The following is an 18,477-nucleotide window of genomic DNA, read 5'->3' on the forward strand; positions in this document are numbered from 1 at the left end:
TTCACTGAGTACAAAGGGATTATTAATTCGCTATGAAGTTTGAACAAAAATCACTAAGAGATGCTTAAGAACTATTATGATTAACTCTCTAATAGAGTTGTTTTACTTTTTTTTTTTTTTTTTTTTTTTTTTTTTGCGGTACGCGGGCCTCTCACTGTTGTGGCCTCTCCCGTTGCGGAGCACAGGCTCCAGACGCGCAGGCTCAGCGGCCATGGCTCACGGGCCCAGCCGCCCCGCGGCATGTGGGATCTTCCCAGACCGCGGCACGAACCCGTGTCCCCTGCATCGGCAGGCGGACTCTCAACCACTGCGCCACCAGGGAAGCCCTAGAGTTGTTTTCCTTAGTCCAAGGTTTTTTGCTAGGTTTGTGGTGATTAAAAGTCCCAGAATGGGGGCTTCCCGTGAGCCATGGCCGCTGAGCCTGCGCGTCCGGAGCCTGTGCTCCGCAACGGGAGAGGCCACAACAGTGAGAGGCCCGCGTACCGCAAAAAAAAAAAAAAAAAAGTCCCAGAATGAAAATAACTAGTGGATAAAAGTAAAAGCAACTATTGAACCAGGTAAACTAATGGTATTTATAGTATTTTTTTAATCTCAACATACAATCTACCTATTTTCCAAAACTGAGATGTATGGTTTTTTTTTTTTTTTTTTTAGTTTTTAGGCAGGATGAAAGCTGATTGGCACTATTTCTGAAGAGCACGTTTTAGAAATATTCCTGATAATTTTCCAAGGGCAAAGCAAAAAGCCAACAGCAATCCTAAGAAGGCTCTAGATACCAACAAATACCAAATTCTACATGTAACATTAAACACATACACCTTTATGATAATAATCGTTCTGTAATCACTTATAGATTTGCTGTCATACAAATCAACTCTTCCTTTCAACTTTCCATACAAAGAGGTAACATTTCTTGACAGGAATAAAAGGATAAAAATAAAACACTTGAACTTCATTATTTTCACCATATCTCATTATTAACACACGATTAAAATTCTACATTGAGTTAAAACCAACTTATTCTCAATAGATTTGATTATTTTGAGAAATGTTTTATCATGTGGTACAGAAAAAAATCTCTATTATCTATTAAAATTTCACATATAATTATGCATACAAAAAACTTTCATGATTCTACTTGTTTGGCCACTCTCCAACACACAAACATACACACACACATACATACATTTGTTCTGTGTCTGCATAACACCTATTATCCCTCAAAACACTACCCATGGACCAACTTTGGGAAATGCTGACTTAGCTCATCCAAAAAAAAAAAAGAGAGAGAGACCTTTACGATTCAGACTTAATACCTAAGCTTAAGCTTGTCACAGTATAATGGTGTCTACTTCAAGCTATACATATTTCATAGCAAACATGACCCCTGTTCATTTATTCATTCATTCAACAAATATGCGTAAGTGATGTTCTAGACAAAATCTATCCTATTATGGAACTTATATTCTAGTGTGGGGGCAAAACAACAAATAAATAAGTATGTAAGTATATAATATGCCTAACAATGAAAAGTACTATGGGAAAAATTAAGCAGAGTTAAGCCAGACAGTGTGGGAGAAGGAACTGGTTCAATTTTTATATATGTTGGTTAGAGAATGTCTCACTAGCAGCAACTTGAAGAAAACGAGGGAGCAGGTTTGGCAGATATGAGAGAACTTTCTAGAACAGAAGGAAGAGATACTGCAAAGGTCCAGAGATGGGAGCATGCTTGTATTGTAGGAGAAACAGCAAGAGACTGGTATTAGGGACTGAATGTTTATGTCCCCTGAAAATCCATGTGTTGAAACTTTACCTCCCAATGTGATGGTATTAGGAGGTGGGGCCTTTGGGACGTCATTAGAATTAGGAGGTGAATGAGGGTGGAGCCCTCATGAACAGGATTAGTGCCCTTAAAAAGTCATGAGACAGCTTGCTTCCCCTCTGCTCCCCGCCAAGTGAGGACATAATGAGAAGGCAGCACTCCGCAACCTGGAAGAGGGCCCTCACCAGAATTCAACCATGCTGCCACCAGGATCTTGAACTTCCCAGCCTTCAGAACTGTGAGAAATTAATTTCTGTTGTTTATGAACCACCCAGTCTCTGGTACTCTGTTAGAGCTGCTCAGACTGACTCAGCTGGTGGGCAAGCCTGGAATGGAGTGAGCAGGGAGAGGTGCAGGGGATGCGGGCAAAGAGAACGGGGCTGGCTCCAGATCAAGGAGGGCTGTGGGTTAAGGACTCTGGCTTTTACTGAGTGAAATGAGACACCTCTCAGAAGTTTTAATCAGAGAAGTGACTTCTGTGACTTTTTTTTTTTTTTTGCGGTACGCGGGCCTCTCACTGCTGTGGCCTCTCCCGTTGCGGAGCACAGGCTCCAGACGCACAGGCTCAGCGGCCATGGCTCACGGGCCCAGCTGCTCTGCGGCATGTGGGATCTTCCCGGACCAGGGCACGAACCCGTGTCCCCTGCATCAGCAGGCAGACTCTCAACCACTGCGCCACCAGGGAAGCCCTCTGGGACATATTTCTGAAGGATCACGCTGACCACTGTGTTGAAAATAAACTAGAGGTGATAGAGCAGAAGCAAGGAGACCAGTAAAAAGGCGACTGCAATAATTGTCAGGTTTCCTGAAAAAGAACCCAAGGCAAAGTTTGGCTTCAAATGCTTTTTCTGGGAGGTAAAACCTCAAAGTAGCAAAAGTGAAGGTAGTGAGGAAGGGAAGGAGGGAAAGCAAACAAAAGGCAGCGCTTTACTAAATGTCACAGCTTCACAAGAAAGCCCAGCCAACCGCACTCTCAGAAGGCCTGGGTAAGACAGGCTGTCTTGGGGGAGGGACGCATCACAGGGAACAGAAGCCCTGCAGCGAAGACGCAACGTGGCCCAAGCAGCACGTCCCACGTGCCCATCTGCACTTGGGTGGGGACACGGGTGGGGAAGGAAGGCGAGGCGATGCCTCTGCTGAGCCCTCCCTCAGCCTCTCTCTTTGTGGTCTAGTCACCCCATGAGGGTGTCCAGGAACAGTACTCCTGTGTCCCCTCTAGTCGCAGACTACGACCACACTCACAACACTTCTGACACAAGATGTGTTTTTTCCCTACACGAAGCAGTTCTCTGTGACACCAGCTGGATGCCCACAGCTCAACTCAATTCTGACAGTATCTGCCTGAAGACAGCTTCAGACTCCACCAGTTCCGGGCTCAGCCCCACAGGACTGCCTCACTTCAGACACCAGTTTCAAATAGGAAATCCCCAGGTTAACCACAACTTCTATCCAACTTAACTGCAAATCAGAGGTCCCCATGACCCCCCTCCTTGGATTTGATCATTTCTAGAACATCTCATAAAACCCAGGGCAACACTTACTTAACGTTTACCAGTTTATTATATAATAAAGGATATTTTAAAGGATACGGATGATAGACAGCCAGATGAAGAGATACGTAGGGCAAGTTCTGGAAGGGTCCCGAGTGCCGGAGCTTCTGTTCTCATGGATTGGGGTGCACAGGCCTCCCAGCACGTGGATACCTTCACCAACCCAGAAGTCTACAAACCCTACACGTTTAGGATTTTATGGAAGCTTTATCATGGAAACATGATCAGTCAGTGATAATCTCCAGCCCCTTTCTCTTTCCCAGAGGATGGGAGTGGGACTGAAAGTTCCAAGCTTCTAATTATCACTTGATCTTTCTGGTGGCCAGTTCCCATTCTGAAGCCACCCAGGAGCCCAACAAGAGCCATCTCATTAGTACAAAAGACATTCCTGTCACCCAGGGAATTCTAAGAGATTTAGGAGCTCTGTGTCAGGAACCAGAGTCAAAGACCAAATATTAGAACAAAAGATGCCCCCAGTGCTCTTATCACTGAGGAAATTACAAGGATTTTAGGAACTAGGGGTGTGTGTGTGTGTGTGTGTGTGTATTTTTCCCCCCTACTGTTTCACACATATGACTCTCCCTGCCTCTCCACTTAGAGTCATGGTATCCAACCCCTCCAGACAGCTGCTGTAGCACCTAGATCCCAGGTGCTTCATCTGAGTGCAGACACTGCAGAGAAACTGAGCATCCTGAGGATGAGAGCCAAGCCCCGACCCCCTGGCAGTGTTTCGGGATGAAGCAAGAGCAGGAGAATCGGGGGCGACACTGAACACACAGCTCAGGGCCCAGGAGACTGATGAAACAGGACAGAGATGGGGTGGTACAGGTGAAGACGGAGAGGAAGGATGGAATTATAAATACGGCTTGAAGGTAAAGCCTATGGAATTTGCTGATGTGAGTGAAAGAGAAGACACAGAGATGACTCCAAGACCTAGGGCTGGGCCCCTGGAAGAAGGGGGATGCCTGTCACTGGGATGAGGAAGGCCGCAAGAGGGGCACGTTTGGGAGGAGTAAGGAGAACAGGAGCTCAGTTTTGCACGTCTTTAGAACAAAACAGGGATAACGGGAACACTAACACATCCCGCCATGTAGAAAAACTACAGAGAAGCTTACTTTAGACTTAGTCAAAGCTGTCGATATAATCAGACAGCCCTAGCCCTTCTCATTCACCGGCATCTCCCCCCATCGGTGCCCTCTTGTTGCCCATCAGGCATTTCCCAAGACAGCTGAGGAACGCTATTACACAGGGTGCTAACGGTGCTCCCCTTTCTCGCTAAAAAAAAAAGCACACCCTGCTCATATGCATGAGGAAGTGCTGTTTTAAGCCAAACAGCGTCTTTTTTGCAGGGCTTCTCAACATCTGGGATACATTAATGCGTCCTGAGAATGATTCAAGGGCCAAAGTCATGAGAAGTTTTCTGAACTTACTTAACCATCAAGCCACACCGATTAATTCCTCAGAAGACTGGTGCATAGGATATCAGCCAGGAAGTGGCAACTAATCCAAGAACTCATTTTAATCCTTATGTCACTTGGCTGGTATTATCTGATCAGTCCTTAGATCCCCTCCTCTCTCTATTTTCATGGCACAATGTTCTCTTGGTTCTACTTCTTGCTCTCTAATTTTCCTGCTCAGTTTCTCTCCTTGACTATTACAGTAAGTCCCCTACATACAAATCCTCAAGTTGCGAACCTTCAAACACGTGAATGTGCATTCGCATGTCCGATCACATAAGTTAGCTCACGTGTCTGGCGTACACTGTCATGTACGTGCATCTTCTATAAGTGGTTGTGCTCTTGTGTACTTTACTGTACAGTACTGTATAGAGTACAGTAGTGCAGTATCTTTATTCCAAGCCCAGGATGTCCGGAAGCAAGCGTAAAAGCAGAGGTGATGTAGCTGATACTGCTAGGAAGCGCCAAGCGATAACAATGGAAACTGTACTGTAAGATTAAAAATGTTTTCTTTATCTTTTGCATTTGTTCTTTAGGTATTATTTGTGTGAAAAGTATTATAAACCTATTATAGTACTATATAGCCGATTGTGTTAGTTGGGTACTAGGCTAACTTTGTTGGACTTAACGAACATGCTCTAGGAACCGAACTCGTTCCTATGTAGGGGACTTCCTGTATTTATCTACCTAGCCACAAAAAAACAGCACCCTCGGTGTTCCATCTTGTTGGTCCTCTTCTCTGTACACTCGCATATACAGAGAAATAAATCCCCGTCTCCAGTCCTCTCTCCCTCAGCCCAAAATGCACAATTTCCATGGGTCCCAAGGAAAACTCAAACTCTGTAACTCTGAAATGGAACCTATTATTTCTCCCCAACCTTGACTGTACCATCTGTTAAATCATCCAAGTCAGAAATCTGGGTACCTAACATCCCAATAACTACCAGGTTTTGCTGCCTTTCAGATCTTGTATATCTTGTGAGTAAAAGTCTTCTCCATTTATTGGCTCTGCCTACATTCATCACCTCTCAACAATCACCTCCTAACTGACCACCTTGCCTCTAATCGCCTCACCCCTCCTGTGGTCATAGGGTAAAATTTCTAGAACATAACCCCAACAGGTTCATTAATCTTCCTTCACTAATCAGACTTAGAAGATAAAAATCCAAGCACCTTTTCAGGTTATACATGGCATTTCATGATTTGGTAGCCTGTAAACACCTTCTACTGTCTTGGAGCATTTATATTGCAATAATATCTTAATACTTGTATGTATCCACATAGACCATGCTATTTCATGCCTGTGTGTCTGTACAGAATTCTCCTTTTGTCTGGTACATACTTCCCCTTTTTTACTCTCTGGAAAACTCCCAATCATCCTTCAAAATCCTGCTTGGTAAAAATATCATAACAAAATTGAACCACAAACGCCAATTATAAAAAAGAATATACCAATGGAAACATACACAAGCCACAAAATTAACGCAAATAACAAGCATATGAAAATGTTCAACTTCCTAAGTAACATCATCAGTACTATTTATATATTATGTACCAGGAACTATACTAGCTCTATGTATACATTGTTTCATTAAATCCTAACAAGCCTATAAAGTTAGTATTGTTATCCCAATTTTATCAATAAGGGAATCCGACACAACTACGAGAAAAAGACTAGTTACAATTAATGTGGGAATAAGAAAAGGAACTAAGATTTACTGAGTACCCACATTATTTTTCATTCATCAACTGTTTCATTTTACATTCATAACACCCTATGAGGAGGTATTATATCCATCTCACATACAGGGTACCTGGGCCCAGAAAGTTGAATAATTTTCCAATATTTAGACAGCTAGTATGTGGCAGACCTGTCTTATTCCTAAATAATGGCATTAATTTTATCACTCAGAGAAACACACGGAGTATTTCAGAAAACACTGGGACAGGTGCCACGAAAACGAACATGAAGTGGATCCAGGCTAGGAAATCTGTTCTCTAGTAGAGAAGGTAAGCTTCCTAGGGAGTCAACAGGGCAAAATGGAATACTCCACTCTCTTCAATGCCCTTCTCTTTTACTCTTCATTTTCATTCCGTATCATCTATAGTAGCTGTAAATGATTCTTTCCTTCACCAACTTATTCCTGTATAATTCAAATCTAGTCTGAAAGCTCTTTGACAACTTCAAACATTTAATAATCAGGTTCTTCTAAAGGCCATTTTTAACAACATATAATAACGTTATGACTTCTGAGAATAGTGGCCCACGTTGACTGAGCACTTCCTGTGTTCCAAGCTCTATTTACTGCTTCATTTTTATTCATTCACAATCCTCACAATTCCCCTTCGAGGTAGGTGTTATTATTATCCTCTTAAAGAAGAGGACACTGAGGCACCGAAAGCTTCATTCTTCCCCAAGGCCACACAGCTAGCAAGCCCTTCTGACGACAGAACTGCGCTCCTAATGAGAGGCCCCTCCTTGAGCCGCTCCTACGTAAACACTGTCCACTGTTACTCTCCCATGGAGCCAAATAACAATGACTTAAGACCAAGCTGCTGTAAAAACAAGCTATCCAATTTCAAATGACTGGACACTACCAAATGACTGCCAGAAAGAGTTGAAGTACCAAATATTAAAAAGAATGATTTGCAAAATTTTTAAAAACTATAATACCTGAAGGATTCCTAAAAGCAGTCGGCAATGTTAATGTAAAATGGGAGGCATTTACTGCTGTTTCCTCCAAGTGAGTGGTTTCTATTCACTCTAAACTCCTCCCCTATCCTATCCTTTTGCTCTCTTCAGTGGACTTCTTAGTTGACTTCTCTAACTGGCTAATTTGGGAAGAATAAACTGGCCAGGGCTGCTCAGAACCCCCCTCCTCTTGGGAATGCGCTACCCACAGGGAACACACATTCTGCTTGCTTCTCCAGCTGTGCCCGGAAGGTAAGCTGCCGACTTCTCTGGCTGAACATGAGCTGACCCCCTTGGCCTTCTCACTTAGCTACATGCTCCAACTCAGCCTTTATTCGTAATAAAATCATATAGATTTTGATTTCCTATTTGCCTTATTCTTCTGTTTTGTTTCTGTTTTTGTTCAGAATTAAGAAGAGGGGTACTATTTATTGAGCTCCCTAAAAAAACCCAATAGATAGGTCCTAACACAGAGTAAACTGGTCATCTATTCATTAACATGGGAGAAGTAATTTGATGTGTAGAATATAGTACCGTAAGTCCGCTACATATGAACGAGTTCCATTCCGAGAGCACATTTGTAAGTCTAATTTGTTAATAAGTCCAGCAAGGTTAGCCTACGTACCCCCCTAACACAATCGGCCATATGGTACCATACTGTAATAGGTTTATAATACTTTTCACACAAATAATACATAACAAACAAACACAAAAAATAAAGACAACATTTTTAATCTTACAGTACAGTTTCCATTGTTATCGCTCGGCGCTTCTTAGCAGTACCAGCTACAACACCGCTGCTTCCACACTTGCTTCCAGACATCCTGGGCCCGAAGTAAAGATACTGCACTACTGTACTCTATACAGCACTGTACAGTAAAGTACACAAAAGCACAACCACTTGTAGAGGATGCACGCACGTGACAATGTACGCCAGGGACGTGAACTAACTTACCTGATTGGACATGTGAATGCAAGCTTGCACCTTTGAAGGTCTGTAGGTAGACGACTTACTGAAATAAATACTCTGCAGTGAAGTACGCATTCATTTTTCATCACATAAAAGAAAGGTAATTCTGTCATCCAGTGGAAAGTTGGGATGCTCCTCTCTGAGTACAAAAAATTCATTCTACATATTTCTTCCTTGTATTTCAAGTTCAGAGAAAAAACAATCTAATAACTCCCATAGATACCAAACAACAAATGATACATATTTTTAAATGGGACACATTTTTGCCTTGCTTTACTTTAAACCTGACAGTAAGTCATACAAGAATAACTGTGGGAAAATAGGCATAAAGAGGACATTTTTACAACCTCAAAGGATAAATATAAAAGAAAAAAAGTTAAGCAGTTCAAATTTCAACCCCTTACAACTGGTGTTTCAAAACTACCCCTGGTGACATTCAGCTCTACATTTCATCATAATGTACTTATCCCATTCAGTTATAAGCACACCAAATCACAAAGTAGTTTGGTAGAATCCCAAGCTGGAATATAAGTCATTGAGGAATAAAGACAAAAGAGATTCAGAAAATGAATAACTATGATAGGCCTATCCTTTTAACAGAAAATATTAAGGCTGGGTAACTCTTACTATATATGAATAAGTATTATGTGGCTAAAACTCAAAACCAACACCTTGAAAGACCTTTCAAAATTATTTGGGAGGGCAAGACGTTTTGCTTTTAAGGCTGTCCCAATAGTTGACTAGATATATAATAGTAATCAGCTAGAGCTTTCCTTTATTCACCACCTTTTATTTTTTATATTTATATATATATATAAAATATATATATTTTATATATATATAATATATATTATATATATTTTATATATATAAAATATATATATTATATATATATTATATATATAAATATATATATTTGTATTTTATATATATAAAAATCTCATTATATTTTATGAGAAAAGCAGATTCTTATTTGGTAACCATTCATATCTGCAGGTGTCTTTGCAGGTTCCACTGCTATTTAACTCATGAAACTACTATTTCCACTACTTTCTGAAAAATGTTTTCACTTGGAAGATTCTCTAGCCAAAACTCTACAGGCTATGCAGGCATAAATAATACAAAGTGGTAATAAGTGGTTCCTGTACAGGGGCAAATATGTATTAAAGAATGCAATGACATTTACTATGCTTGTGGCCATCTAGAATCTTTGCCTATGTTTCCTGTTGTTCAAAATTTTGCCACTTTACGAGTCTCTTCTTCCCAAAACTGAAGTCAGAACTCACTCTCCCAGCTTTCTTAGTCTGGCAATGGGATCTAATGGCCACCAACCAACTGCATTCTCACCTAACTTCAATTCAGAAATAGCAATGTAAGAAAGCAAATGAGAAAACTCATCTTTTTTGGTAAGAGAGGTGGTAAAGATGCCCCTTTCAGGGCAAAAGTGTGACAGCACTTCTCACCTCCAGTCCCCAGCATTACTGGTGGAAGCTGTGATGTCAGTATGAGGACTCGTGGGGCCGGTGCCCGGAATGTGGATCGAGTGGTGCTCCCATTCTCTTGACCTGTTTGTTGGGTGTCCTGTAAATTCTGTGGGCTTCCAAATGCCCTTTAAAAATTTTTTTTCTGCTGATGTTAGCTAGAGAGTGGATTCTGTGGTTTGCAACTACGAATTTTGTATCATACAAAAATTTGGACTAAGCAAACTATGGTTTTACCAACGTGACGGTAGAGTGAATACCAATTCAATAATAAACTCAATAGTCCGCTACAGAGAAACCCGTCACAAGTGTGCTTCTGTGCTACAGGTGGTACAGGAACAAAGAAAAATACCACAGAATTTTACTTAGAGGACTAAGTTAACACATGGACATGCAGATATAAAATAAAGTTAAAAGAAACTTAGAAGATACAGAAGCATCTATGTAGTTACTGCAACAATACAATAGCATATACAGCTAAGGATGAAAAATGTTTATTGATGTATTAAAAGGTCTATTGGGTTTGAAGAAAATCTGTCATGCTGCCAAAGAAATTAAATATACCTTTGATAACTACTAGAATTCAGTTATGTGAGAGAAAATATTTATAAATCATATACCTCATAAAAGATCAACATCCAGAATACATACAGAACTCACACAACAGAACAACAAAAAAGACCCAATTCCAAAATGAGTAGAGGACTTAGACATTTCTCCAAAGAAAATACACAAATGGCGAATAAGCACATGAAAACATGTTCAACTTCCTTAGTTATTAGGGAAAATGGAAATCAAAGCACAATGGGATATTTTTTCACACCCATTAGGATGACTATTATCAAAAAAAAACAGAAAAAGGGAATAACAAGTCAAGAATGTGGAAATAAAGAAACTGGAACCTTCATGCATTGCCCTTGGGAATATAAAATTATGCAGCCCCTAAAGAAGACAATTTACTGGTTCTTCAAAAAGTTAAACACAGAGCTACCATATGATCCAGCAATTCTACTCCTCGGTATATATTCAAAAGAACTAAAAACAGGGACTCAGACACATACATATAAACCAATGTTCACAGCAGTATTATTCACAATAGCCAACGGGTGGAAACAACCCACGGGTCCATCAACAGATGAATGGATAAGCAAAATATGGTATATGCATATAATGGACAATTATTCAACCATAAAAAGGAATGAAGTACTGATACATACTACAACATGCATGAACCTTGAAAACATCACACTAAGTGAAATAAGCCAGACACAAAAGGACAAATATTGTATATTGCAGTTATATAAGGTACCCAGTAAAGACAAATTGGTAGAGACAAAGCAGAATGGTGGTTACCGGGGGCTGGGGGAGAGGAGATGGGGAGTTGTTATTTAGAGAATAGAGTTCCTGTTTTGGGGATGATGAAAAAGTTCTGGAAACAGACAATAGTGATGACTGTACAACACTGTGAACGTAGTACTTAAGCTACCGAATACGCTGGAAAATGGTTAAAATGGCACATTTTGTTATGCATATTTTACTGCAGAAAAAATTCAGTCATAAACCGTATCTGGAAATTTGCCAAAGTTTAAATTCAGTATTATTCCTGTTGGCTGCTTCTTATTATTTAAGATATAGATTCAATTAGTGGATCTAACTAGAAAAATGGCAACATAGATAGCATGGTTAAGAGGTCGGGTTAAGAGACCTAGGTTACAGGGACTTCCCTGGTGGTCCAGTGGTTAAGACTCTGGCTTCAACTAAGATCCCACATGCCACGTGGGCAAAAAATTTAAAAACTTTTTTTAATTAAAAAAAAAAGAGAGACCTAGGTTATAATACTGGCTCTACCATTAACTAGCTTATGACATACTTAAAACAGGGCCTGACGTAATTGTTGCAGTTAATCGGCATTGTTATTAGTTTGTATTATTATATAAAAAACCCCATGGAAAACAGCAATGCATTTTATTACAGAAAAATTTTAAACTTTGGCACATCAAATAAATGAACATTGGGGCTTCCCTGGTGGCGCAGTGGTTGAGAGTCTGCCTGCCGATGCAGGGGACACGGGTTCGTGCCCCGGTCCGGGAAGATCCCACATGCCGCGGAGCGGCTGGGCCCGTGGGCCATGGCCACCGAGCCTGCGCATCCGGAGCCTGTGCTCCGCAACGGGAGAGGCCACAACAGTGAGAGGCCCGCGTAACCCAAAAATAATAATAATAATAATAAAATAAATGAACATTGGAAGAGAAGCGTGCAGGGTGATTAAGACGCAACATCTCTAGTACGTACGTCGACCTCAAACCAAAAGATGAGAGTCCAGGTAGAGAGGCAGCAGGAAGCCTACTCTGGATCACAGGGTCAGTCAAGGCAGGCTCCTCTGAACTAAGCCATGGAAGATGAAATGCAGCTGCAGTGGAAAAGTCTACAGTTAAAGCACTCTGGGTGGAGACAACAGCACAAGCAAAGGCCAGAACATAACAGGAACTTTGAGAGTTTGAGAAACACAGAGAAAGGAGACCTGCAAGCCTGGAAAAGAGAAGCAGGGGAGAGATAAGGTTGAAGAGGTGGACAGAAGCCAGATCTCACAGGCCTACTAAGAAGAGGGGGCTGTGATTCTAACCTCAGAGGGAAACCACTGAAGCAGAGTGACACGATCCAGTTTACTGGGTAAGAGATCACTTTGTTGCTATGTGGAGAAAGGATGGAGTAGGAAAGCAGAGTGGAAGCAGTTGGGAAGGAAGCAGGGGAGCAGTTGGGAAACTAGTTTTAATAATTTAAGTGAAAGATGATATAGCTTAGATTCGAGATGGTAGCAATAGTAATAGAAATATGTGTACAAATTCAGGTTGCATTGGCTAGTACGAGGGAAAATATCTAACTAATTAACCCCCCAAAAGATGCAGATTAAAATTATACAATTTCCCCTATCAAATTCACAAAGGTTAAAAATGGATAATACAAACCCTGAGGAATATGTAGTTTGAGGAGGCACTCAGAAACCTCTGAGAAGCAATTTGCTACGTTATCAAAAGTCTTTAAAAATTCTCATAATTTTTGACTTAGTACCTAGCACACAGTCTTTTATTAATTAATTTGACTTCTAGAAAACACACTAAAGAGAAAAATCAAGGTTTATGCTGAATAATTAATTGCAGCACATTTATACTTGCAAAAAACTGGGGGGAAATATCGAACATTCAACACTTAAGGAGTAGCTGAATTATAGCTTGTGATAAAGCACTACATAACCATTAAAATCGTGTTCATTAAGGGGTTTCAAGATATGGAGAAAATGCTGACATTATACAATCCTAGAAAATTAACTAAGAGAGCAAATAATGTTAAAGTTTTGTTTTGTTTTCCTGCTGGTAAATTTTGGTATGCGAACTGAACATAGAGAGCCATCAAATAATTGGTAGGCAAGAAAAATTTAATAATCACTAACCTCTTCTAGAATCAAAACTCAATATATATGCTCAGAAAATGTATGTGCTCAACTCATTACATACCGTCCATATCTTACGGTATTGGTCTCTTGTTATCTTTGGTACTAAAAAAAAGGAAGCAGGGAAGTTTCAGTTTTGCGGTTGTCATAGTAATTTAAGAATAAACATGTGCGTTCCAAATCTATTTGTCACTCTATACCTCCAGTGCCTAGCACAGTACCTGGAACATAAGAGGAGCTCAATAAATATTTTTGAGTGAATGTCACTGAAAATAAACCTTGCAGTTCCAACTTAGGACCAAAGAAATTTTAAAACCTCAACATGGAAAAGATACATAAAATCGTGACAATACTTTATAATATTGTGAGTGGCTACAAGGTACCAGGCATTATTAAAGGTTTTACCCACTTTTTCTTTAATCCTCATAATTCTCCATCTCTGAATTACTTTTCACGTTGTGAAACTAGGAAACAGGCTCAAAAATGTTAAGGTCACACTGCAACTAAGTTTGAACTCAGGGCTTCTGGCGCCTAAATGTACCCAGACATGAAGTAACAAGACAAGATGTTTCTTTTCAATGATCAGAACTGACCGGGATTTTCCTCCAGGCTTCCCGTACAGTTCTGCTGAGTGTTCACTAACTTCTATGTGGCACTGTAGTTATCCCGTTGAAGATTCGTCCCTCACCTGCAGAACCCAGCCCAGTGACCTCCCCTCCCCCGCTGTGACCTCCTCGAGGGTGAAGGACCTAGTTTCCACGCCGCTGGTGACAGCCATACCGAATTGGGGATTGGCACAGGGCAGGGGGCTCACCCCTCCCCCTTTGGCGGTACCGTTTTGGTTTGACTTTGCATCCAAGCCTTGTGGATCTGGACTCACAAACTGGGTCCTGGCAGGTGCCCCGCCCGCCCTTCGGACCAGGCTCGCGGCGGGAGGGAGGGAGTGAGTCTCCGCCCGCAGGGGCGGCTGGGGCGCCGAGCCGACGGTTTCTATGACAACCGAACAACTCCCCCGCGCGCGCGCGCACGCACACACACGCGCACACACACACACACTCACACACTCACACACACATACACAGTTTCCCCTGCAGTCTCCGCCCCTAGTGTCTCGCCGCTCCGCCCCTCCCAGGAGCCCGAGCTCTGACCACCAACAACGCGAGAGGGAGGAGGCGCCCTGTGCCCTCTTACCTCTCAGCGCCTGGTGCATACCCCCAATGCCGCTGTACAGCTCCAGGACCCGCAGGGGCTCCATCCCCACGCCGCCGCCGCCGCCGCCGCCGCCGTCGCCTCGGAACTAGGCCTGCCGGTCCCGTGGCTCCTCCTTCCCCCCGGCAGCGCCGCTCCCTCGCCTTTGGTTCCGCCGCTTTTCAGTACCACCCCCCCCCCCGCCCCCTCCTCTTAAAAGCTCAGGCTCACGGCTTCAGAGGACAGCGCGGGGCCCGGGGCTGGCAGAGATTAGCAGGTGGAGAAAGGGCCGAAAGCACCAAGGCCTCCCAAGTGAATGGCAGCCACTCCTTGGCCTGATTTACGCTCCATCTTCCTTTTAAGGTGTATTCAGGAGCCTTGGGAGGGAAAAAGAAAATCTGGGGCTCAGTAGAGGGGCGAAATCTGCCTTTGCCTCAAAGTGAATTAACACGGGTTAGAATCCAGAAAAACTTATTTTTCAGGCATGCTGCTCTTCTGTCCCTTGGAAGCCTAAAGCGTCCAAACCTTTCTTCCATTAGCCTTGAGCACGTACCGCCTGGTGTTGGGCCTTAGCTTGAGTGATGGAGATAAATCAGCCTCTCGCCCAGAGAAGGTGCCAGAGTTACAAGTGCAGAAGTCAGCACACGTGCCCCAGAGATCCGGTGTGAACTAACACAGAGGACGCCTGCTTAATTGTTAGCGAGGTTCATTCTGTTTTAGCTTGGAAAATACCCCCAAGATTGGATATGCTGTTCATAAAACTATTTAAGTTACCAAATGCAAGTACATGTGCCTGACGCACAGTGAGGCCAAATGATACTGAAACGTCTGAGTTGGGAGCAGAGAAAGGTTTATTGCAGGGTGAATCAAGAATAGGTAGCTCGTGCTCAAAAACCCAGAACTCTCCAAAGGATTGTAGCAAAGCCTTTGTAAGGGCCAGGTGAGGGAGGGGTGTCCCAGGGTATGTGATCAGCTCGTGCACAGTTCTCTGATTGGTTGATGGTGATCAATCCTTAGGTGCCAGAAGGTCTGGAGCTAATGCTCTTGATCATCAAGTAGTTAATTTCTTCCATTTGGTAGTGGTTTTAGCATCTGAAAGACTCAGGAAATATGCATCAGATACAAATTATCCGGGTACTTCAGAGAGGAACTAAAGCAGAAGCTATGGGGGAGGGGGTCTGTCCCAGGAAGGCCCCATAGTGTCCTGCTCGGTTACAATTATGGCCTTCCAAGTGCTGGGGCCTTGCTTCTCCAAGATGATCCACTGACCAAATTGTTAGAAGCTGGATTACAAACTAAGAAAACGTGGTCATACCCAGGAGAAGAAATGGTCTCATTGTGAACTGGTTTTCTATTGTTCCGGTTACCACCACATGTCCACTTTTTTTTTTTGGCCTCTTGGCATGTGGGACCTTAGTTCCCCAACCAGGGTTTAAACCCAGGCCCCCTGCATTGGAAGCGCAGAGTCTTAACCACTGGACCACCGGGGAAGTCCCACACGTGTTCACTTTTGTTAGGAGAAATTGTGGAGTACCACTTGTAATAATAACTGATAGAAACATTCACATGTGCTAATGTAATGCTGTTAACAAATAAAAGTATGCCTACTGTGTCTCCATTATGGAACTGACTGATCCATTTTGATGTGTCCTGTGAAATTTTTTAACAGTAAATGTGTATTGGCCTTTGAATGTTTTTTTTGTTTTTTTGTTTTGGGGGGTTTCTTTTGGCTGCATTGGGTCTTTGTTGCTGCGCACGGCTTTCTCTAGTTGTGGTGAGCGGGGGCTACTCTTTGTTGCGGTGCATGGGCTTCAGCAATTGTGGCATGTGGGCTCAGCAGTTGTGGGGCACAGACTTAGTTGCTCCGGGCATGTGGGATCTTCCCAGACCAGGGCTTGAACCCGTGTCTCCTGCATAGACAGACGGATTCTTAACCACTGTGCCACCGGGGAAGTCCCTGAATGTTTTTTTATTGGTCACTTATTTCAGATAAGAGGGGTGGTGTGTAGAAAGATACCAGAGAAGGGAGTCTTAACCCTGGCATTGCCAGTAACCAGTTGTGTGCCTTGGCGGTGAGCCTGGTTTCCTCATCTGTAAAAGAAAGCACGAGAAAGAAGGGGAAATGATTGCTGAGGGCCCTGTGGCTCTAAGATTCTGAGGCTGAATTAGTATTTGAAAACATGAGTCCTGATTGGGCCACATGTTAATTACCAGCTCAAATTGAAATGATCTTGAAAGAAGACATTTTAAAAATCTGCTTTAAGCAAATATGCTTTTAAACCAATTAAGCCTATAGAAATCATACACACGCTAACATCATGTGTATAATGCATGAAACAAAATTTTTTAATATTTATTGCATAATATTAGTACCATAAATATATATCAGGACAAACAATATAAAAGGAGCTATGTAGTCACAGTGATTTATATATAGTCAAGAACCAATACGTTAAATAAATCTAGCATCTGTTTAGCATTAGTGCTATAAACCAAAATAAATATGACCGAGGATCTTACCTTGTAGGAGACAAGACAAATATACGGAAGAGTTCATGAAAAATACCAGCTTCCTGAGAGGAAGAGAGGTAGAGCCCCATCCCCACACAGGATGATTACAAACGGTTCACTCTGATACTTAAGGGTCTTCACAATGTAACCCCAGACTCATTTTTTTGCCTTAACTTTGCTTTCTCCCCTCTTTAATGCTGCTACAAACTAGAGTACTCGGAATCCCCCAAACATCCTTCATTTCTGAGGTTCCCTTTCTGTTCTTTACCCTGCCTAGAAATCCTAACCTTCTTCAAGACCCACACTTCGAGCAGAAGTTTCCTTCTAGACTCCCAGGCTGGAAACCCACGACTTGTTTCAATTCCCCAATCCACTTGCCTCCCAGTCTTCGGAAATACAAATCCCACCTGTTCCTATCACTAAATCCTTTCAGTTCGCTCTAGCCCAGTTGTCACCTCATATACGCCACTTCTTCTCTTCACCTGGTATTTCCTCTCTAACGCTGACCATGCGTGATAATCATTTCAAGAACAGAAACTTGCTCCATAATCATAATTTACAGCTCTCTCCATGGAAGCATCTGTAAGACACTAAGCCCCCTTGCATCAGATTATGTATACGTTCTCTTCCAAACCCCGGCACAAGCTGTTGAGCTGGGGGTGCCCCAATCGGGAGTAGCCAAGGAGGAATGTGGGCAGGGCAGATAAAGAAAAAAAAGAGATATATATTGATTATTCCTTCTTAAATGTTCATGCAGGAGGAAAAGGGCTTTCTAATCCTATAGTTTCCCATAAAGTTATCCTCAATGATATGTCCAATAGAGCTGATATCCTAATCAGAGAAGCTCAACACACTTTTTGAAAATACAAACATCAAGAGTTGAACTTTAGGATGTTCACTGCATATTCCTTCAAAACATAAAATACACTTTGTTAAAAAACCAAAATGCTAGTTAACACTTTGCACATATGAAGTATATCAGAAATAATTAAGGGGTACAATATAATACCAAGGGCTATATTAAAAGAATAGCCTTGGGCTTCCCTGGTGGCGCGGTGGTTGGGGGTCCGCCTGCCGGTGCGGGTGACACGGGTTCGTGCCCCGGTCCGGGGGGATCCCACGTGCCGCCGAGCGGCTGTGCCCGTGGGCCATGGCCGCTGAGCCTGCGCGTCCGGAGCCTGTTGCTCCGCAACGGGAGAGGCCACAGCAGTGAGAGGCCCGCGTACCGCAAAAAAATAATAATAATAATAATAGCCTACTCTGAATTATTTAAGGGCTCATTGTATAAGTTGAAATCTAATGATGTTTTATTCTTCCTCTCCTGCCTGTCACTTATCATTAATATTTAACAAAATTAA

General features: G+C 42.4%; 1 protein-coding gene across 9 annotated transcripts in view; it reads right to left on the reverse strand.

Annotated features, from left to right (window-relative positions):
* TRDMT1 (tRNA aspartic acid methyltransferase 1) overlaps positions 1-14,745 on the reverse strand; it is a 64,121-nt gene extending 49,376 nt beyond the window's left edge. For 7 of the 9 annotated variants that reach the window (XM_067704361.1, XM_067704397.1, XM_067704340.1 and 4 more), the window contains exon 1: positions 14,612-14,745. In XM_067704361.1, the coding sequence (XP_067560462.1) occupies positions 14,612-14,675 (64 nt within the window). In that variant the 5' untranslated portion in view covers positions 14,676-14,745. Of the gene's footprint in view, positions 1-14,013; positions 14,034-14,254; positions 14,374-14,611 lie in introns of those variants that run through there. The other 2 variants (XM_067704380.1, XM_067704389.1) reach the window with 2 other exon arrangements.
* Positions 14,746-18,477: the final 3,732 nt, after the last annotated feature.

The sequence above is a fragment of the Pseudorca crassidens genome, chromosome 1 (assembly GCF_039906515.1).
Source record: "Pseudorca crassidens isolate mPseCra1 chromosome 1, mPseCra1.hap1, whole genome shotgun sequence".
Classification (NCBI taxonomy): domain Eukaryota; kingdom Metazoa; phylum Chordata; class Mammalia; order Artiodactyla; family Delphinidae; genus Pseudorca; species Pseudorca crassidens.